The 23047-nt window shown below is 43.3% G+C and overlaps 1 protein-coding gene across 1 annotated transcript in view; it reads left to right on the top strand.

The window, feature by feature from the left end:
• The window catches only part of LOC140650769 (phospholipid phosphatase 1-like), a 75236-nt gene that overhangs the window by 42906 nt on the left and 9283 nt on the right, over positions 1–23047 (top strand). Inside the window, exon 3 of the mRNA XM_072859505.1 lies at positions 16459–16739. Coding sequence (XP_072715606.1) covers positions 16459–16739 — 281 coding nt within the window. The remainder of the gene's footprint in view (positions 1–16458; positions 16740–23047) is intronic.

Genomic DNA, 23047 nt, shown 5'->3' with positions numbered 1-23047 from the left:
GAAGACCTTGATACTAATGATAGCTGTACCATTATGAAGACAAACATCGCTTGATATCTTCAGTCATATCCAGTCCTCCAGTGCAGGAGGTTTCATGCTTTCATGCTTTCATGCTTTCATGCTTTCATACGCTACCATGATGCAAAAACTTATTCCTGTCCTCTGAAATTGATATCTCTCATTTGCATTGTCTTTGAGGGAGAGAGACTTGCACTGCAGAAAGTACTCAAGCTATATGTTTCAAATAACTTGGATTTTATTTTAGAAATTAAGTTTGTTTTTTAAAAACAAACTTAAAATCTCACAAAACCAAACTTTGATTCATTTAAACCAGAACAAAACCCTTAAGTATTGAGAAGTTTGGTCATGGTTTTGTTTTTTGGTTTGTGTGTGTGTTTTGTTTTGGTGTGGTGGGTTTGGGGTTTTTTTTGTGGTGGTGTTTTGTTTTTTGGGTGTGTGTTGGTTTTTTTTTGGTTTTTTTCTTTTTAAATGGCTTCACTTGCCAAAAAGAGTAGGAGTTGCTGCCCCTCTGGTTGACTACTCCTTTTCTCCCCCCTCCCACCAGCTAATAGTGAAGCCAGTTCATGTGTGTTTAAAAGACGTAAACTTAAACCTGCTGTGTGGAGCATGTTCTGACAGAGTAGGTATTGACATTAGAGAGTACTTAAACCAAAAAGACGTCAAAAGCCAATACTGGCATGGTCTTTCAGGCTGATAACTGCCTTGGATTGAGCAAAAGGTAAATGACACGTTGTAGTTCTGATCAATCTTACTGTAACTTTTTTTTTTTTTAAAATTAAAACTCTTATCTCAAGCTTTCTTGGAGCAGGTCTTCTTTCAGCACTGAAATGTGCCGAGAACAGCAATAAGACAAGAAATGACTCGTGGAATTACTTTTTAAATCTGTTATACAGTTGGGGGAAACAGAAGAAACACTTCGTGAAGTTTATATAGTAAACTTCTTAGCAGTATTGTATTTCAATGCATGCTCTTCCAAGTAATTGTTACTTCAAACCAGGTAGATATCTAGAACTTTTAAGACTCATGCCGTCTTACCTAAATTTTGCTGGTTATGATTTCTGAAAACTGTTTATAAGGCTTTTTCTTAATGGGTGTTCTTCCCTGTCCTGGTTTTGGCTGGGATAGAGTTAATTTTCTTCCTAGTAGCTGGTATAGTGCAGTGCTTTGGATTTTAGTATGAGAATAATATTGATAACACGCTGATGTTTTGGCTGTCGCTAAGCGGTATTTACATTGGTCAAGGACTTTTTTTTTCTTCAGCTCCCCATGCTCTGCCAGGTGCCCAAGAAATGGGAGGGGGCACAGCCAGGATAGTTGATCCAAACTGACCAAAGGGCTATTCCATACCATATGATGTCATGCCCAGTATATAAACTGGGGGGAGTTGGCCAGGGGGTAGCGATTGCTGCCTGGGGACTGGCTGGGCGTCGGTCGGTGGGTGGTGAGCGGTTGTATAATTTTTTTTTCCTCCTACCTTTGGTTTTGTTCCCCTCTCTCTCTCTCTCTCTCGTTGTTTTCCTTCTCATTATAATTTATTATTATTATTATTATTTTGTTCCAATTATTAAACTGTTCTTATGTCAACCCACGAGTTTTCTTACTTTTGCTCTTCTGATTCTCTCCCCCATCCCACCGGGGGGGGAGTGAGCGAGCGGCTGCATGGTGCTTAGTTGCCAGCTGGGGCTAAACCACGACAGTCCTTTTTGGCGCCCAACGTGGGGCTCGAAGGGTTTGAGATAATAACAGATTAACCAGAGCGTATTAAGGAATTCAGATCTGTTGTTAGTTGTGGGACGTGATATTGATCCATCTGTTCCTAGCATTGGTTTACCTGATCTGCACCATGCTCATTTTTTTGCTGTACATGTTAAAGATCGGTGTTGGTTTTTGCAGTTTGTTGTGCTCTGCTTTAATTGGTGATGTTTGGCCTGTGAGATTTGTTATTAAAACAGTGACCTTGGGTTTATTTTGGTATCTAAGTGCTGTACTGAAACTGTTACTGCATGTCGGGTATCAGCTTATGGAGACAATTCGCAATTATACCTCTGCCTCTGAGAGGTTTTTTATGGAGGAAATGCAGAATTGTACCTTCACTACTTTCTTCTACAATGCTTCCTCCTTCATTACAATAACTTTTCAGTATTTTGAACAACCTTGGGTAGTTAAGATACTTCTATTGGTATTGCTTCGGAATATTGTTTCGATCTTGTCCAAGGTTAGTAAGCAATTTAAGAATATCATCCAGAGATCTGCCCCAAGGCTGGATAGTTATGAGTGGCAGGGTGTGTGGAATAGCATGGGCAAATGCCTAAGTTATTGGGCACCTCCAGTGTTTTGGAACTTCACCCCTGAACAAGTGCAGAATCCTGAAAAATTAGTAGACTATTTGGAAAAAGTATGCTGTCACCCTGGCAATTCTAGGGAGACACAAATCACTGCAATGTGCTGGGGTCTGGCCCATGCCTACCGAGCCCTGTTCAACACTATTCAGAACCCTCAAGGATCTGGTGACAAAATGACAGGCACTGCGGCTGCTCCAGCCCCCCCTGCAATAGGCACTGCAGCTGCTCTGGACAACTCCATTACAAGCATTGCGGTTCAGACAGGGAATGAACCCGTGTCAGTATCAGTTGCCCCTATACATAAAAAGAAATCCTGGAAGTGAAAGTCAGCTCGTTTAGAAAGGGAAGATGAAAGAGCAGGGCCATCACAGGGAGAGGAAGAGGAAGAACTCATGGATAAGATGGAAACCACCCGATCCCTATCCCTGAGTGAGCTGCGAGATATGCAAAAAGATTTCAGCCGTCGTCCAGGGGAGCGCATTGTCACCTGGCTGCTCCAATGCTGGGATAGTGGGGCCAGTAGCCTGGAATTGGAGGGTAAGGAAGCCAAGCAGCTGGGATCTATTTCTAGGGAAGGGGGCATTGACAACACAATTGGAAAAAGGGAACCAGCCTGCAGCCTCTGGAGGGGACTCCTGTCAGCTATAAAAGACAGATATCCCTTCAAGGAAGATGTTGTATATTGCCCTGGGAAATGGACCACCATGGAGAAAGGTATCCAGTACCTGAGGGAATTAGCTGTGCTGGAAGTGATTTATGGTGACCTGGATGACGTGCAGTCACCGAAAGATCCAGATGAGGTCCAGTGCACAAGACCTATGTGGCGGAAGTTGGTACGAAACGCACCACCGTCGTGTGCCAACTCATTGGCAATACTGACCTGGAAAGATGGAGACGGTCCAACAGTGAGTGAAGCTGCTAGTAACCTCTGGGAATGTGAAGAAAGTATCTCTTCCTCCCTTGTGTCAGCTGTCAAGAAACTATCCCAGGAGTTCCAATGGTTCAAAGAAGATATGTCCTACTATATGTCCTACGGACCAGTGTCTCAGCTATTAGGAGTCAGCGTTCTTCTGCTCAAGAGAGAGGATATAGAGGGTACACACCACGGGGCACCCTGTGGTTTTACCTGCGTGACCACAGAGAGGACATGAGGAAGTGGGATGGAAAACCTACCTCGAACCTAGAGGCACGGGTACATGAGTTGCAAGGAAAAACAATCACCAAAGGGGGTTCTTCCAGGAAAATTGCTGCTCCGGTTTCCAGTGGACAGTTCCCCAGACAGAATAGAAGGGCTGATCTTACTCCTGATTTTAATGAAGGAACTCCTGACTCGTATATACAAGAAATGGGTAATGAATATTATGACCAGGATTAGGGGGGCCCTGCCTCCAGCCAGGTGGAGGAAAGGGACAACCGGGTTCATTGGACTGTGTGGATTCGATGGCCTGGCACATCAGACCCACAGGAGTATAAGGCTCTAGTGGACACCGGTGCACAGTGTACCCTAATGCCATCAAGCTATACAGGGGCAGAACCCATCTGTATTTGTGGAGTGACAGGGGGATCCCAACAGCTGACTGTATTGGAGGCCAAAGTGTGCCTAACTGGGAATGAGTGGCAAAAGCACCCCATTGTGACTGGCCCAGAGGCTCCGTGCATCCTTGGCCTAGACTACCTCAGGAGAGGGTATTTCAAGGACCCAAAAGGGTACTGGTGGGCTTTTGGTATAGATGCCTTGGAGACGGAGAAAATTAAACAGCTGTCCACCTTGCCCGGTCTCTCAGAGGACCCTTCTGTTGTGGGGTTGCTGAGGGTCGAAGAACAACAGGTGCCAATTGCTACCACAACAGTGCACTGAAGGCAATATCGCACCAACCGAGACTCCCTGATTCCCATCCATGAGCTGATTTGTTGACTGGAGAGCCAAGGAGTGATCAGTAAGACTCGCTCACCTTTTAACAGTCCCATATGGCCAGTGCAAAAGTCTAATGGAGAGTGGAGACTAACAGTAGACTATCGTGGCCTGAATGAAGTCACGCTGCCCCTGAGTGCTGCCGTGCCGGACATGCTGGAACTGCAATGCGAACTGGAGTCAAAAGCAGCCAAATGGTATGCTACAATTGATATCGCTAATGCGTTTTTCTCAATCCCTTTGGCAGCAGAGTGCAGGCCACAGTTTGCTTTCACTTGGAGGGGTGTTCAGTACACTTGGAATCGACTGCCCCAGGGGTGGAAACACAGCCCTACCATTTGCCATGGACTGATTCAGACTGCACTGGAACAGGGCGAAGCTCCAGAACATCTGCAATACATTGATGACATTATCGTGTGGGGCAATACAGCAGAAGAAGCTTTTGAGAAAGGGAAGAAAACAGTCCAAATCCTCCTGAAAGACGGTTTTGCCATAAAACAAAGTAAGGTCAAGGGACCTGCACAGGAGATCCAGTTTTTAGGAATAAGATGGCAAGATGGACGTCGTCAGATCCCAATGGATGTGATTAACAAAATAACAGCCATGTCTCCACCAACTAGCAAAAAGGAAACACAAGCTTTCTTAGGCGTTGTGGGTTTTTGGAGAATGCATATTCCAAATTACAGTTTGATCGTAAGCCCTCTCTACCAAGTGACCCGGAAGAAGAATGATTTCAAATGGGGCCCTGAGCAACGACAAGCCTTTGAACAAATTAAACGGGAGATAGTTCATGCAGTAGCCCTTGGGCCAGTCTGGGCAGGGCCAGATGTAAAGAATGTGCTCTACACTGCAGCCGGGGAGAATGGCCCTACCTGGAGCCTCTGGCAGAAAGCACCAGGGGAGACTCGAGGTCGACCCCTAGGGTTTTGGAGTTGGGGATACAGAGGATCCGAGGCCCACTATACTCCAACAGAGAAAGAGATATTGGCAGCATATGAAGGGGTTCGAGCTGCTTTGGAAGTGGTTGGTACTGAAGCACAGCTCCTCCTGGCACCCCGACTGTCGGTGCTGGGCTGGATGTTCAAAGGGAGGGCCCCCTGTACACATCATGCAACTGATGTTACATGGAGTAAGTGGGTGGCACTGATCACACAATGGGCTCGGATAGGAAACCCCAATCGCCCAGGAATCTTGGAAGTAATTATGGACTGGACAGAAGGCAAAGATTTCGGAATATCACCAGAGGAGGAGGTGATGTGTGCTGAGGAGGCCCCACTGTACAATAAAATACCAGAAAATGAAAAGCAGTATGCCCTGTTCACTGATGGGTCCTGTCGTCTTGTAGGAAAGCATCGGAGGTGGAAGGCTGCTGTATGGAGTCCTATATGACAAGTGGTAGAAACTGCTGAAGGAGATGGTGAATCGAGCCAATTTGCAGAAGTAAAGGCCATCCAGCTGGCTTTAGACATTGCTGAATGAGAAAAGTGGCCAGTGCTCTGTCTCTATACTGACTCATGGATGGTGGCAAATGCCCTGTGGGGGTGGTTGCAGCAATGGAAGCAGAGCAACTGGCAGCACAGAGGCAAACCCATCTGGGCTGCAGCATTGTGGCAAGATATTGCTGCCCGGGTAGAGAACCTGGCTGTAAAAGTACATGATGTAGATGCTCATGTACCCAAGAGTCAGGCCACTGAGGAACATCAAAACAACCAGCAGGTGGATCAGGCTGCTAAGATTGAAGTGGCCCAGGTGGATCTGAACTGGCAACATAAGGGTGAATTATTTATAGCTTGGTGGGCCCATGACACCTCAGGCCATCAAGGAAGAGATGCAACATATAGATGGGCTCGTGATCGAGGGGTGGACTTGACCATGGACACTATTGCACAGGTTAGCCATGAATGTGAAACATGCGCTGCAATTAAACAAGCCAAGGGGTTAAAGCCTCTGTGGTATGGAGGGCGATGGCTGAAATATCAATATGGGGAGGCCTGGCAGATCGATTATATCACGCTCCCACAAACCCACCAAGGCAAGCGCTCTGTGCTTACAATGGTGGAAGCAACCACCGGATGGCTGGAAACATATCCCGTGCCCCATGCCACCGCCCGGAACACTATCCTGGGCCTTGAAAAGCAAGTCCTATGGTGACATGGCACCCCAGACAGAATTGAGTCAGACAACGGGACTCATTTCTGAAACAACCTCATAGACACCTGGGCCAAAGAGCATGGCATTGAGTGGGTATATCACATCCCCTATCATGCACCAGCCTCTGGGAAAATTGAACGATACAATGGGCTGTTAAAGACTACACTGCGAGCAATGGGTGGTGGGACATTCAAACATTGGGATACACATTTAGCAAAGGCCACCTGGTTAGTCAACATTAGAGGATCTGTCAATCGAGCTGTCCCTGCCCAACCAAAACTTTTATACGCTGTAGAAGGTGATAAGGTCCCTGTAGTACACAAAAAACATGCTGGGGAAGACAGTTTGGGTTACTCCTGCCTCAGGCAAAGGCAAGCCCATTTGTGGGATTGCTTTTGCTCAAGGACCTGGGTGCATTTGGTGGGTGATGCGGGAGGATGGGGAAGTCCGCTGTGTACCTCAAGGGGATTTGATTTTGGGTGAGAATAGCCAATGAACTAAATGGTATGATGTTAATTGCTATATAATACTGTGTGTCATCACTTTTATGGTTACTATACACCATATCAATAGTATTTCAATAAGGATCACCCAGATTAGTGAAGAATGAACTTTGATGAAAGCAAGCAAATTGCAGTGGTGATGGAACCAGAACTGGCTTCAGCATGCAACAATCCAGCACCATACACCATCTCTTCTGCCATGAAGGACTATTATGACAGATGGAGCCCAAAGTCATGGACTAAATGAACTCAACAGACATTTTAGAAGGATGACTCATAGACCAAGGGAATGATAATTGTTTGTATTTATATATATATATATCAAGAGACAGGAAAAGTGGTGGTGATTAATTGTATTAGAAAGGGTAGAACCTGGGCATGACGTAAATAGTATAGAATAAGGGGTGGATACTGTCCTGGTTTTGGCTGGGATAGAGTTGATTTTCTTCCTAGTAGCTGGTATAGTGCGGTGCTTTGGATTTAGTATGAGAATAATGTTGATAACACACTGATGTTTTAGTTGTTGCTCAGTAATGTTCACACTAGTCAAGGACTTTTCATCTCCCCATGCTCTGCCAGGTGCCCAAGAAGCTGGGAGGGGGCACAGCCAGGATAGTTGATCCAAACTGACCAAAGGGCTATTCCATACCATATGACGTCATGCCCAGTATATAAACTGGGGGAGTTGGCCGGGGGGTAACGATTGCTGCTTGGGGACTGGCTGGGCGTCGGTCGGTGGGTGGTTAGCGGTTGTATAATTTTTTTTTTCCCTCCCTTGGGTTTTGTTCCTCTCTCTCTCTCTCTCTCGTTGTTTTCCTTCTCATTATAATTTATTATTATTTTGTTCCAATTATTAAACTGTTCTTATCTCAACCCACGAGTTTTCTTACTTTTGCTCTTCCGATTCTCTCTCCCATCCCACCGGGGGGGAGTGAGTGAGCGGCTGCATGGTGCTTAGTTGCCAGCTGGGGCTAAACCACGACATTCCCAATACTAAGTGATCTTCAGGTATAGATGTAATGCTTTCCTCAAAGCTCTCTAGAACAAATTCATCCTATAGTTTCTTACCTAATGCTGATATTTCAGTAGTCCACTTGGACCCTGCTAGACACAAGTGACTGTATAATACTTGATGTTTTCTGTTTTGTCTTAATAATATTGCTTGAAGGAGTTGTAGTCCAAGAAGGTCAGAATCCTTTTTTCTTTAAGTTTGGAAAGAAGTTCGAGTACTAGAGTGAAATGCAAGTTCTTTAACCATGTTGTTCATCACTTTGTTAGACCAAGAGAGTAATCTAGAAAACTTGAGCTGTGGAATGATAGACAGATGAAGATGCATCGTGGGCTCTCAGATCATGGTTCTTCTCTGGAAATAGGCTGTAATCTACTTCACTCCTGCAGATAAAAGCCAGCAGTGTGGATTTTTAGCTTAGACAATATGAAGATACTCTCTTTTCATCTAAAAGGATTGTGAGAATACTAGGAAGAGAAAGAACAATATTTCTCAGTTCCCTGATGTGTTGAAAACTATATTGGAGAAGAAAGCTAGTAGAGCAGGTGAAAAAACTTGTTTGGTGAGTGCAATCAAGCTATACTGGACATTGTTTTGGGATTGGCTTTTTTTTTTCTTAAAAGGTTAAAGAGGTGGAAATTGTGAAAGAGGAGGCATTTTTAACTTATTTTAGATGGTTCTTATTGCTTAAAAAGTGAAACAAAACTAAACATTGAGTTTGGTATTTTGTTTGCATGATCTTGATATAGGAAGGTGCTGCAAGCAATTACAGACTAATTACATCATAATCTCAATATTGCTGAAGAGTGAACACACATTTCAAGCAGCTTCTCTTTGCATGAAAGAGCACACCTTGTCACTGCATGAGGGACTTAATTCCCTTGATCCATATACCATTGCTTTGCATTTCTGATTTAGCAGCAGATAATTAGGTAATTACATTAAAAAAAAAAGCCGCCCCCCCCCCCCAACAACAACAACAACAACTGAATAACCCCAGTACTCTGAAAACTCTCTCCCCTATCCTGAGAAGTTGAAACAACCAGGTATGAGTAGGAGGAAATGAGGACTAAGCCACCATGATGCCATTATTCATAGAGCAGATCTTTAAAAAGGATGATGCAGAGCTGGTGATGTGATGACAATACCTAACTAGGATAGCAAGTATTGGTGGTAGTGTGCTGAAGCTGTGATAAGGTTTTTTAGGCTGAACTTAATGTTGTGAGCATCTGTTTTACCATGATGATTAAAACTACCTACTCTAAAGAAGTAAATCTGTAAATAATCAAGAGACTCTTATTTGTGTATGCCTCTGAGGAGGAATTAGGCATAGCAGGAGTGAAAGGTATATTTTTATCTATCTTGCTGCTTTTACCCTGTTTATTGTCACGTGTCCAAGGAATGCTGCAGAAAATGGTGTAAAAAATAAAAAAAATGTTGTTGAAAAACAAAAAGGGGGAATTGAGGAGGAATTAGGCATAGCAGGAGTGAAAGGGTTAACAAGATTGAAGTACTGAGAGTTTGGGTTATGCCTGAGGGAAGGAGGCTGTGTGTCAGGAGTAGGAGTGGATGGGATTGGAGAGAGATAGGCGAGCGCGTGATTTTTTGTTGTGAAGAAAGGAGCTGCAAAGTTGCAAAAAGATAGCCAATTGTATTAGCTGAAGGAACGCATGAAGGACGCGTGAACAAGACATATAAACCAATAAGAGTTCTCTCAGTAGCGCATGTACAAACAATTAGAAAGTATATAAGCCATGTAATAGTTCAATAAAGGGTCTTCGATTTAACACCAGCACCGGAGTCCGTGCATCAATGCGCTACATGCCTCATTCTCCAATTCTGGAGATCTAAAAAAAATACACTTTTCTCAAATATGCCGTCTTGAATCTTGATGTTAGTATGTGTGCAGGGCAAAGGATGAAGCTTTCATTCCATACATACTTTGATAGAATAAATGGTGTTGGAAATACACCACGGCATTATATTGACAAAAAAATGACCTTCCCTCATCATGACTACACACTGTTTCTGCCTCTTCCCTTACACAACTTAGCTAAATAATAAACAAGTGATGATCTATTGTGACATGCTATCACAATACCAGCATGGGGAGGGTGGAAACGAGGGCTGGGCTGCAGCGTTTTTCAAAACCCTGCTGTTCTTAATATTAGGAGAAAGGGAGAGGATTTTTTTCTGGGTAGGAAAGGCTATGTTTTTGCACTGTACTGCAGAGTCCAGCTCCAGGGTTCTGTGCTGGCTGGTGTCTGAATGGTTCAGTGTTTTGGTGAAGCTCTGGCTTAGTTTTTAGCCTATCCTGCTGTCCTGCTTTGTTGGTGTGCTTGGACAGCTTCCAGAGCTAAGTCAGTTGTAGTCCCACTGGCATGGAACTGGAAACAACCCCTCTTCACAACGACAGTGGGGGTTTTTTTGCTGCTTTTAGAGGGGAGGTTTTGCATGCTATTGATTTTATGACTGTAATGGTACAGAAGACGTTGGATTCTTTATGACGTGCTTAGCTGAAATACGTGGGCACTACGATAAGCCTTTAACCACCTGGTGGTGGAACAAAGCTGCATGTCATTCATCAGATGTTGCTTCAAGGAAGCTTTCACCTTATGAGCCATTAGTTTGTTTATTCTTCCTTGTCTGTTTTCAAACTGAAGTATTTTTTTAAACAGTCACTTCTGTATGATGTGAAGAACAAAATCCATAGCAAATTATTGGTGAAACCACAGTATTCCCCATTCATGATGGGCTCAGGAGTCAGGCTTAGTTTGGAGGACTTCATGGGTGGGGGTTAAAGGGGGAAGGGGATTGAAAAGGATACTACATCTTTTTTTTTTTTTTTCCTTTTTGTAAATCCCGACTATGTAACTTAGTGTTTCTCTTTTCTTCTCCCCCAGTTCTCTTATTGCTTGATTGGTATCTTTTTATCCTTTCTTTTTCTCATGTTGTCTTTTTCTGTTTTTTCAGTGTTTAGTTTTGTTTGTAGACATTTATTTGGGGGTAGCTGGTATGTATATGGAAAGGAAGAGGTGGACTATGCCCTGACACAGAGGTCCTGAGGAGAGAACTGAGACTACAGCAACATCCTTCTCAGGCAGGAGGCTGTTTTTAATCCTTCTGATCCCTTACTGGTAGATTAGGAGTGTCCCCCTGTCCCCCCCCTATGATTTTTTGTTGTCTAACTTTAAATTGGTATGCATTTTATATGTGATACTACTGAATTTTGAGCACAACATCAAGTGCTTTTAAGCACTTTAACACCACTGGGCTGTACATCCCTAAGTTAAAGAAGATTATCTATTATTTTGTAGAACATTCTTGATAGTCCCCCATTTCTTTTTGCTATATAGCCATTTCTTTCCGAGGGTACTCATCCCTATACACAAATAGGTTCTGCAGATGCTGCTTGTGTGTCAGGGATGGAGGATCAGCATTTTAAAATGTGATTCTATTAGTTTGTAGTAATTTGTATCCTATTTTGAGCTTTTTTTTTTTTAAAAAAAAAAACTTTGCTGTTCAAATGACTAGTTTTAGTTAGTGTTGCAGGTCTCTTGAGGCACGATAGCATAAAGCATTGTGCGCCTTAATCTTGTGTTCTGCTTCCTCTTTTGTGGAAGAGAGGGGAATGAAATCTCCATGCCCTGAGGTTGTAGGGCTTGTGCAGTGACCACATTGTTCCAGGGAACTATCCAGTGTGCGTGGAAGTGAGGGGATCACATGCATGTGTAACTTTTCCTTTTTTCCCATATCTCTTTCTGAAAATTTCCTCTGCACTTGCACTCCCTGAGGAGCACCCCTTTTCTGATTTCATCAAATGCAATTTATGCTCTTTTGATTTGTAAAGCTGTCCAGAGAAGGTATAAAGGGGCAACTGGAATATAAAGGAATAGTCAATAATTGTGGTAGTAGCAACAGATTGAGCAACTCGGTGGTTGTCACTGAACTGTTTACTCAATCATGGTTTTGGAATGCTTCCATACTTGATGTGCCACAAATTTGAAGCTGAGAGAAATCCTGTTCTTGCTCTCCTTCATTTCAACAGTCTCTTCTGGGAGCTGCAAAGACAACGTAGCAGTCATTGGACAAAGAAAGTGCATAACCTTCTGACTTGCTGCGTGCTTGTTCCTCTTTATGCACTTCTCTTTGGAAACGTGGGGGTATATTTGTCACTAGAGCTTGTGTTGCTTTTGTAATGTTTTTTTATTATTATTCCTTTTTGCTAGCTGGCTTGCCTTTTGCAGTTCTCAATTCAAGATGTATCCCCTTCCAGAGAGAAGTTTTCTGTAGCGATGAATCCATCCGGTATCCATACAAGGAGGACACCATTTCTTATAAGTTGTTAGCAGGAATAATTGTTCTTTTCAGTATAATTGTTGTAAGTTAAACTTTTCTTCATTGTATTTGATTTCAATGGGGGTAGGGAAGAGGGGCAATCTGTTAATACAGATTTCTAAAACTGTGTTCTATAAGATTTCTCAACTTTAAAATAATGCACTTAGACTATGTGCTAAAGCAGTACAAATGGTGTTCTGACAAGGATAACTAAAAGGTTTTCTACTGAGGCCAAACAAATAGAACTGTAGAACAGAAGAAGAATACCTTAGAACTATGGTGGCATATTTTGTTCATAGGTGACTTAATTCTATAGTCTGAGATATATGGAAAAGGAAGAAGTTTTTACCAGTTAAGAATAACACTAATGTATTTTAAATGACTGTCTCAAGCTTTTCTATTTTGGGAGCAACTACTTTCAGAATATGAGTTTGCACAACCTATTAAAGTCAGCATTTTTATCTGCCACAGAATCATTGGAAATACTTCTCTGTGTGGAAGTATAACAGATACTAAGTTTTCCAATAGAAAAATATTGAGACTTCCAATTAGAATTTACCCCAAACAGAACTTGAGAATAAAAAGAATAAGTAGCCAGGGAGTTTTTCCCTGGATATTTCCCCTGAAGGCCAGGATAAAACACTGGGCCCAGTTATGTTTGAGTTAATGTTAAGGCTCACTTTCACACTGCACCTAATCTGGTTGAAAAAGGGATACTATTCTCCTTCCCTCATCTTTAGACCAGATCAGTGAGCTGGAGAGATTGCCTCTGCAACTGCCAGTTTGGGATCTCTCTGACAACAGCTCCTAGCTCAGTTGAACTGGTTCAAGCATATAGTGACTCTGTATCCTTAAGACTTAATTACATGCCATCAGCTGAGCTAACCTAACAGCTTGCTGTGGACAAAAGGTGAGGTCCCACTATTGCCCTGTCTTTTGTCACCTCTAGTGGCTTGTCTGAACCAGGATAAGTTAGAGAAATTCCTTAATCTGGCAGAAAATAGCTGGTTTCTTTGTGCTAGGTTATTGAGTGAAATGGCCGGTGGAAGAATAAAATATCAGTGCTGGGGCAAAAAGTGGTGGAAGCATGTCCTCGGGCATGAGCAGAGGGGAGAGCTAGACCTCATCAGTTAACCATCTTGTGTCCTAAGTCTCCTGGGACTGTGCTTTGGTTCCAACAATGGCCCTTCAACAGAGGCTTCAAGACCCCTGTCCAGACATGTTAAAAAGCTTCAGACTCCAGTCATGGCTTTGTGTTGGGTGACATCCAAGCTCATCAGAGCTACAATTTGAGCAGAGTTAAAACTCTTATACCAAATAAGACTTTTAGGTATATAAATATTTATCCAAGTATATTTTGGGAATCAAAGTTGGAAAAGGAGCAGCTAAATGTAAAGCTCACTATTGGCCAGCTGTTTCTCTGGGCTAACGGGTTAAAAATCAGGGGGGATATTATGGCAATCTAACTCTTGTGTAGGGACTGAATGGATTTTTATCTAGCTTCTAACATAAGGGTCAACTTGTAGCTTATGTTTGCTCTTGGATTGTTGTGGTTTAAGCCCAGCTGGCAACTAAGCACCACACAGCCACTTGCTCACTCCCCCACTCCCCCCACAATGGGATGGGGGAGAGAATCAGAAGAGCAAAAGTGAGAAAACTCGTGGGTTGAGATAAAGACAGTTTAATAGGGAAAGCAAAAGCCACGCAAGCAAAGCAAAGAATTCATTCACTACTTCCCATGGGCAGGCAGGTGTTCAGCCATCTCCAGGAAAGCAGGGGTCCATCACACGTAATGGTTACTTGGGAAGACAAATGCCATCACTCCAAACATCCCCCCCTTCCTTCTTCTTCCCCAGCTTTATATACTGAGCATGACATCATACAGTATGGAATAGCCCTTTGGTCAGTTGGGGTCAGCTGTCCCAGCTGTGTCCCCTCCCAGCTTCTTGTGCACCTGGCAGAGCAGGGGAAGCTGAAAAGTCCTTGATTTAGTATAAGCACTACTTAGCAACAACTAAAACATCCCTGTATTATCAACACTGTTTTCAGCGCAAATCCAAAACATAGCCCCATACTAGCTACTACATAGGACACTACTATAAAGAAAATTAGCTCTATCTCAGCTGAAACCAGGATAGGGATGGAGTTTTTTTCCTTAACTGTAGATATGTGGGGTTGGGAAGCAAAACTGTGATTTACCTAGTTTTCCTTTTCTTGGAAAAACTGCTTCAAAAACTTATAAAAATACTTCTGGAGCAGACAAAACTTTGTTGTGTGTGTTTGGGGTTTTTTGTTTGTTTGTTTGGTGTGGGTTTTTTTTTTTTGACTGTTCAATTAACTGGCAAGTGGTTTATGCTAAAAGATCCTGCCTTTTAAGATAGGACTATTTTTTTCACTCTGTACTATCATTGGTAATCAATATTATCTAAGAGCAGTAGTACTTGGTCACAGCTGAGGTCCATCTAGCTTGTTATCTCATTTCTAGCAGTGGTTAAAACAGATGAGTGAGGAAGAACAGAAGAATAGAGCAAATAAAGATTGATGTTTTGCCCTCAGTACTTTCCTATCAGCCATTTGTAGCTCAGGGGCTTCCTGAGTCAGAAAAGGCTTCAGTGAATATAGTAATTTTTAATGGATTTATTTCCTTTGAATTTATATAATCTCCATATGAGCCTGTATGAACATTTATCTAACAAAGTTACCTTTGTAACATCAGGGACCGTCTTCCAGTGGTGAAATCAGGCTTTTCTGGCAAGATCACTTGAAAGTCAGATGGTAAAAGCAAATGTTGGTGTCTCTTGCTCAATGCTCAGATGGACTATTGAAAATAAATACTTTTTGAGTCCAGTGAAGTAGCTGCATTGACATCACCTAATTCTTTTTGTTGCCTCAACTGAGAAGTGACCTTCTTCCAGGTTTTGCAGCAGTGTTCTTTAAAAGGGATTAATTCTTTACCAGTCAATATATTGTTACCTCTGTGATATTTCTGCTCGACTATCTTAATTAAGAGGTTATTCTCTGGAATGGGTAGATTTTGTATAAGAGCATACCAACATTTACTTTACTGAAAGCTTAAGTTTCTTGGCTTTAGGTCCATGTTTCAGTATGGTGCATAGTGCAAATATTCAGTGTCATGCATCTGATCGGATTGTCTTTAATGTGCAAAGCCACTGACAGCTACTTTGTTTGCCCAGGCATTGGAATGTCTAATAACAGCTTCATACACCAAAGCTCTGCTTTTCTGGGATCCTAGATGTGTCACTCTCTCAGGTGACAGACAGAACCATCATTTAATCTTTACAGATTTTTAAAGATCATTTTGCATATATGCATACAGTTCCCCACCTATTTGATCACCTGTATGAGGTGAGCCTTTCTGTATAAAATGAGACTGGCTGGTTCATATCCAACCTGTCTAGGCTGAAGTAGTAACTATATCAACAATGAGGCTGAATTTTTGTACTTTAAGAGGGGGAAAAAAAAAAAATCACTTTCTGCAAAAGTTAAAAGCTACAGGAAAACAAAATTAAATCTACTTTCCTGTCAACACTTGATGCATACACCTTGGACATGCAAGGTGAAAAATCCTTTGAAAGCCCTCAGTAATGTTTGTCTTTCCCTGCTCTCATTAGTTTTCTCTTCTCCCTTAAAGATTTAATTTTCCTGAGGAATAGGAAATTTCTTCGTTTAAATAACTGGCCTTTTACATCTGGAAATGAAGTCTAGATCCTTCAAAATAGTCTCTGGCTTCACAAAAAGCCCAACAACTTTATGATGAAATAGAAAAACTTTGCTTGGCAGAAGTTTAGCTGAAGAAGGCTCAATGTAGAATAAAATGTAATACTGGAGAAAATATTTCTAATTAGGGTCATGTCAAGTAATATGGATAAACATTATTATGAGAAGGCTTTGTTTTAATAAATATTCTGAAAATCAATAATAAGTTCACATGAAGCAGGGTAAGGTAAAAGGTGGTGTGTTGTTTTTGGTTTTTTCTACATAAAAATGGTGTTTAACATTTTCGGAATGGTTACTGCTGACTCTAAGCTGCAAATTTAAATTTTCCAAATGTTTAAAAATATTAATATCTGAAACTACTTATCTGAGTATTAACAACAATAGAATAATCTTTCTTTTTAAGCAATTATCTTTCTTTAACTATTGTCCTTCTTTCTCTTTCAGATAATCCTAGGAGAGAGACTCTCTGTCTCTTATAATCATTTGCACTCAAACTCATTTGTCAGAAATAACTACATAGCCACTATTTACAAAGCCATTGGGACCTTCATTTTTGGAGCAGCTGCTAGCCAGTCATTGACAGACATTGCCAAGTACTCCATAGGTAGACTGCGTCCTCACTTCCTTGCCGTCTGCCAGCCTGACTGGACACAAATCAACTGCAGTCTAGGTTACATTGAGAACTTCTCTTGTCAAGGAGACAAAGCAAAAATCAATGAAGGAAGGCGAGTCCGAGTAACCTTGTATACTTGGTTGAGATACCTGTTCCTTAACTTTTGAATATTCTGGGATGATGAGTTTGGCATTGCTACTGCATTTTTTTGTACTTTGTCTCAGTTGTATTTCTGGCAATACTTCATGTGCTAAGCACAAAATTTTGAATCATGTACAGCATATTTATCTATGCCTGATGAGAATGCATTTAAACTTTGTAATCTTCAACTTGGAACAAAGCATTCTTAATGTTACATTGAGCTAATGTATGCCTAAAACAAAGAATGCCAGTAGTCAACAACACCTTTAAGTTTATTTTGGAATTCCTATACTATTTTAAAGAATTGTATTTATTCCTTCTGTCATTCATTAGCCTTCTGAATTCCTCCAATTGGCAATAGGTTGCCTTTAGGAATTGTAGGAAACATCATCTTATGGACAACAGGAATAGCCACAAAGTCAGTGGATAAATTATTGGCTTAGGAGCCAGGAAATCCTTATTCTGTATCTTTTGTTTTGTAGAACAGCATGCTTTGCTTTCATAGCTCAGACGATGTGTTTGTCAGGAAGGACAGAGCTCTTCAAAACTCTTATTGTATTGGCTTTCATAGTGGACTTTTGCCCAGAGACTTTAACTGGTAAAGAATTAGGGTACTAAAGTGGAGAAGGGATGTCTAGCAAAAGTGCAATCTTAATGTTTTTGAATTTTAAATATCTGAAGATAACACATTGTCAATACAGTTTTCTATTTAAGAACCAAATTGAAAAATATTGGGGGGGGGGCATGTGTATACACACACAAAAGTAATCTTGTTGTTCTTTTCAGGTTGCTTGTTTAGTATCTCTGAAACTGAAAGCTATTGACAATGTTTGGAATCAAATATAAACCAAGAACTCTAAAACCTACAGAGGAAACTTATGTGGGTTTTTTCTTTCCGGTGTCTGATGCAGTTTCTTAATGTTATGCATGCAAATTAATTTAAGAAGTTTTGCAGTTTCACTTGTGCACAAGATTGCTTTATTGCCACCTTAGTGGTATTTGAGTGGTGAATGTTGAAGCCAGTTATCTTACTGCACATCAGAGCTGCCTTCATTACTCTCGGTCCAAAGAGAAGAAACGTTTCCCTTGACCAGGAATTTCTCTGGACCCAGGCTCTCTACCTGTCTTTAGGCGCTGAAATAGGCATGTGCTGTGATACCTGCTGGATATGGTAGAGGGCAGCCTGGAGAGCTGAGGAGGAATTAGGCATAGCAGGAGTGAAAGGGTTAACAAGATTGAAGTACTGAGGGTTTGGGTTATGCCTGAGGGAAGGAGGCTGTGTGTCAGGAGTAGGAGTGGATGGGATTGGAGAGAGATAGGCGAGCGCGTGATTTTTTTGTTGTGAAGAAAGGAGCTGCAAAGTTGCAAAAAGATAGCCAATTGTATTAGCTGAAGGAACACATGAAGGACGCGTGGACAAGACATATAAACCAATAAGAGTTCTTTCAGTAGCACATGTACAAACAATTAGAAAGTATATAAGCCATGTAATAGTTCAATAAAGGGTCTTCGATTTACCACCAGGACCGGAGTCCGTGTCTCATTCCCTTCAAATGGTTACCCCGACATTCGGAGGTAGCAGTGCTGCAAGTGGTGTCCGGAGGGAACCCCAGCTGAACGAATCAAGCCGGTGGCAGGACTGCGGCTTTAATCCCGGGACATCACCTTAAGAAACAGGTGAGCGGCTGGGCAGTGACCATGGGAGCTAATATATCAGCCGAGGAAGAGGCCATACTGAAGTTGTTAATGCAGCTCCTATTAAAAAGAGGGGTGGAGTACGACCCCTATAAGATAAAGTTATTACTGAAGTTTTTGCAAAAGCAAGGGGCTCCCTTTACAGTATCTGCGGTGTTTGATGTGAAAACGTGGGAACAGGCAGGGGAGAAGATTTGGGAGGCAGCGTCCAGGGGGGACACCACCGCCACTGAAGTTATGACCACCTGGCGTTTAGTAACCGAGACCCTGCGATCGTGGCAAGCAGAAAAGAAAGTGCAGAATGCAGTCGCTCAGGCGGCACAAGCAGGGGATAGTGAACCGATTGCGAGCAAGCCCCAGGAAAAAGACGTTCTTATAGACTTGGGGGAGCCACCCCCTCCCGCCCTCCCCCCGTTGAAGCCCCCCCCCCCGCGCGTCCGATACATGCATCAGAAGCACAACCCACGCCAATAGCAGAACAGGCTTTCAACCCCCGAGATCGGTGGGAGCGACTCCGTAGGGAGGCACTGAAGGATGGGGAAGCTGCGGGGCTTGTGTTTCCGGTGTGCGTACAAGACAATGGGCCGAATGAGTGGACCCCCTTCCAGTGGGAACTAATTAAGGAATTGAGAAAGACTGTCACTGTGTACGGCTTAAACGCACCATTCACTCAGTCATTGTTAGAGAATGTTATGACAGGACATTTGCTAACCCCGTATGACTCACGGCAAGTGGCCGCAATGATTTTAATGCCAGCCCAGCGATTGTTTTGGGAGCAAAAATTGAAAGAATCCTGCGAGGTGGCAGCCCTGAGTAATCTTGGGCGGCAAGATGGCGATCCCCTTGCCGGGGCGGGAATTCCCCAGTTGATGGGCACCGACCCTTTGCTGGATCCTCGATTGCAAGCTAGATTGGATCCGAATGTTCTCCGACAGTCCGCGGCATTAGCTTTCCAGACTATGCTGCGGTTGCCCGAAGTTGGAAAGCCAGAACAATCGTTTACTAGTATACGACAGGGGCTCCAAGAGCCGTATATGCAATTCATTGATAGACTGAGGGATGCGCTAGATAAACAAATTGAGAATCGTGAGGCGAAGGAAGCCCTAATGCTGAAACTAGCAGTAGAAAATGCAAATACAGACTGCAAAAAGTTATTGCAAGCACTGCCTGTTAACTCTACGTTAGTACAGATGATCGAAGCGTGCAATCGAGTTGGATCTATTGAACATCACACTGCTGCGTTGGCCGGGGCGTTTGCTGCTGCCCTCAATATCGGGCGGGGTGCTGTTGGAGACAAGCGATGTTATCGGTGCCATGCCGTAGGGCATCTAGCTGCTAACTGCCCGCAGCGAGGGTCAGCTGTTGGCCGGGGCGCTGGTTCTAATCCTCCTACCTTATGTCCACGATGCGGAAAGGGACGGCACTGGGCCAACCGGTGTCGTTCACGATACAATGCGGAAGGACAACCTCTGCCGACGCGGCAGGGAAGCGGAGCGCGGGGCGGGGACGCGCGATGACACAAGTTCCGCCGCCCCTCGGGCCGGAAGGGCGGTCCACGCTGGACTTCCGACCAAAGGCAATGATGGCCGGAAGTTCGACACCGGCTGCAGCGACAACAACGCCGCAGACATCGTCACCGTGGACACCCTCTCCGCCAAGACCAGAGGGAGTGCCGGACTGGATGTCGCCATGGTAACGGATTTTACCCTTTGGGGACCCCATGTTCAAAAGATTCCACTAAATGTAAAGGGGCCCTTAGGGCAAGGGTATAGCGCACTTTTGTTGGGCAGATCTAGCACCACCTTGACGGGCCTGTTCGTTTTGCCAGGAGTTATTGATGCGGATTTTAAAGGACAGATTCAAGCCATGGTCTGGACCCCCTCTCCTCCAGTGTTTATACCGAGAAAAACTAGAATTGCCCAGCTCATCCTGTTTAAGGCCATAGTTCCACAGGCTGAGAACTGCGAACGATGTGAGGCAGGGTTTGGATCAACCGGTCCTCCTGCAATTTTTTGGGCCACGCAGATTGCCGCCGCTAGGCCTATGCTTACCGTGACGCTGTATAATCCCCACACAAGCCCTGCTTGTATTCAGCTGCCGGTTCTCATAGACACAGGGGCAGATGTTACCGTGCTAGCCTTGAAAGATTGGCCGCGCAGTTGGCCACCGGCCACCCCCACAGAAGGATTAGTTGGCATTGGTGGCACTTCACATACCTTTCAAAGTATTAACTTGCTTAGCATTAAAACTCAAGAAGGATCCACATTCACCGTACGCCCGTACGTAACTAATTTACCCATGAGTCTATTGGGGAGGGACGTGATGGCACAAGGCGGCTTTACCCTGAATTGTCCCGGAAATTTTCGGTAGCGGCCATTGATGAGCGACCGTCAATGAAACTAACCTGGAAAAAGGAGACGCCCGTTTGGGTAGATCAATGGCCGCTCCCCAGAGAAAAGGTCGCTGCACTTCAGGAGTTGGTCGCAGAGCAACTCCAACAGGGGCACATCACACCTACGACCAGTCCCTGGAATTCTCCGGTATTTGTTATCAAAAAGAAAAGCGGAAAATGGCGACTGTTGCATGATTTGAGACAAATAAACGAAGTAATGGAAGAAATGGGGTCACTCCAGCCCGGATTACCTTCACCGACCATGATACCCCGAAATTGGGACATAGTAGTTATAGACTTGAAAGACTGCTTTTTTACAATCCCCTTGCACCCTGCAGATGCACCTCGTTTTGCATTTTCAGTGCCTAAAGTAAATCGAGGTGAACCAATGGATAGGTATCATTGGACTGTCCTACCTCAAGGTATGAAAAATTCTCCAACAATCTGTCAGGCATATGTGGCCGAAGCCATACACCCTGTGCGACTCAGATTTCCAGGAATGTATATTTATCACTATATGGATGATATTTTGCTTGCTAGCCCTACGAACAACCAAGTGCAAGAGGCGTTACCTGTTCTAAGGAGCGCGTTGCAAAACCGAGGCCTCCAGATTGCGCCGAAAAGATCCAAATGGAGGCACCCTGGAAATATCTTGGGTGGAAAATATTACAACAAACCATTCAACCTCAGAATGTGGCCATTTCTACAGACATCAAAACATTGAATGACGTACAAAAACTATTGGGCAATATAAATTGGATCAGAACACAATGTGGTATAGACAATGCAACATTAGCACCATTGTTCGAGTTATTAAAAGGGGACACTGATCTTAATTCTCCACGACAATGGACCACAGCGGCGAAAGATGCACTGAGAACAGTGAATGAAAGACTCTCCCTGCAGCAATGTCACTGACGAGTTGAAAATCTACCCGTGCAGTTATACCTTTGTAATTGAGAACAACAACCTTTAGCAATTATTGGACAATGGGAGACCCAGGAAAGAGACCCCCTTATAGTGTTAGAATGGGTGTTTTGCCGTATCAACCTACAAAGACTCTTGTTACTCGCATTGAGCTGTTTGCTGCCCTAATCAAAAGAGGCAGAGAACGAATTGTCCAAATGACTGGGGAAGAACCTGGACTTATTGTCCTTCCAGTTGTAAAAAATTACCTAAATTGGTGTTTGCAAAATAGCCTGGAACTTCAAATAGCTTTAGCAGGGTTTGATGGGCAAATGGATACTCATCACCCCCCTCATAAAATGTTTACCTTTTATAATAATGTAAAAATCAAAAATAGGCCACTATATCAGTGGCAACCCATTACGGGCACCACAGTATTTACTGATGGGTCAGGGAAGACAGGAAAAGCGGTAATTACATGGAAAGAAAAAGGTCAATGGCAACATCAAATAGAACGAATTGAGGGTTCACCTCAGTTAGTTGAGTTGCACGCCATTACTATGGCCTTTAGAAAATGGCCTTTGACTCCTTTAAATATTGTATCAGACTCGCAGTATGCTGTAGGAGTAGTCCAGCGCATTGAAAGAGCGCAGTTAAAACGTACCAAAAGAAGCTCTGTTTTTGAAATTTAAGGAATTATTATTTTTAATAGAGCAGAGAAGACATCCCTATTCTGTGATTCACATTAGAAGCCACACAAACTTACCAGGGTTTTTGACAGAAGGAAATGCACGAGCTGACTACCTAACAAATATGGCATTACACACTCCTGTACCACACACACTTACCCAAGCTCAGTTGTCACACCAATTTTTCCACCAATCTGCCAAAGTTTTAGCAAAGCAATTCGTGATATCTGTGGGGGATGCAAAACTCATAGTTCAAACGTGCCCAGACTGTCAACAACAACCATCTGGACCATCTTTTATGACAAACCCTAGTGGTTTTTTCTCTTCAACTCTGGCAGACTGATGTGACCCACATACCTGAGTTTGGTCGACATAAATATGTTCACGTGTCCATCGATACCTACTCTCATGCGGTATAGGCTACCGCAATGATGGGCGAAAACAGTCGACATGTCCAAGGCCACTTCCGTGCTGCTTTTGCGGCGCTCGGTATTCCGAGGGAGATAAAAACAGACAATGGCCCTGCATACGTTAGTCACGCGACGCGCAGGTTTTTCCACACATGGGGCATCAGCCATAAGACAGGCATACCCCATT

The sequence above is a fragment of the Ciconia boyciana genome, chromosome 4 (genome assembly GCF_034638445.1).
Source record: "Ciconia boyciana chromosome 4, ASM3463844v1, whole genome shotgun sequence".
NCBI lineage: Eukaryota > Metazoa > Chordata > Aves > Ciconiiformes > Ciconiidae > Ciconia > Ciconia boyciana.
Note: the sequence above shows the minus strand (reverse complement) of the source record. Positions and strands in the feature narration are given on the sequence as shown.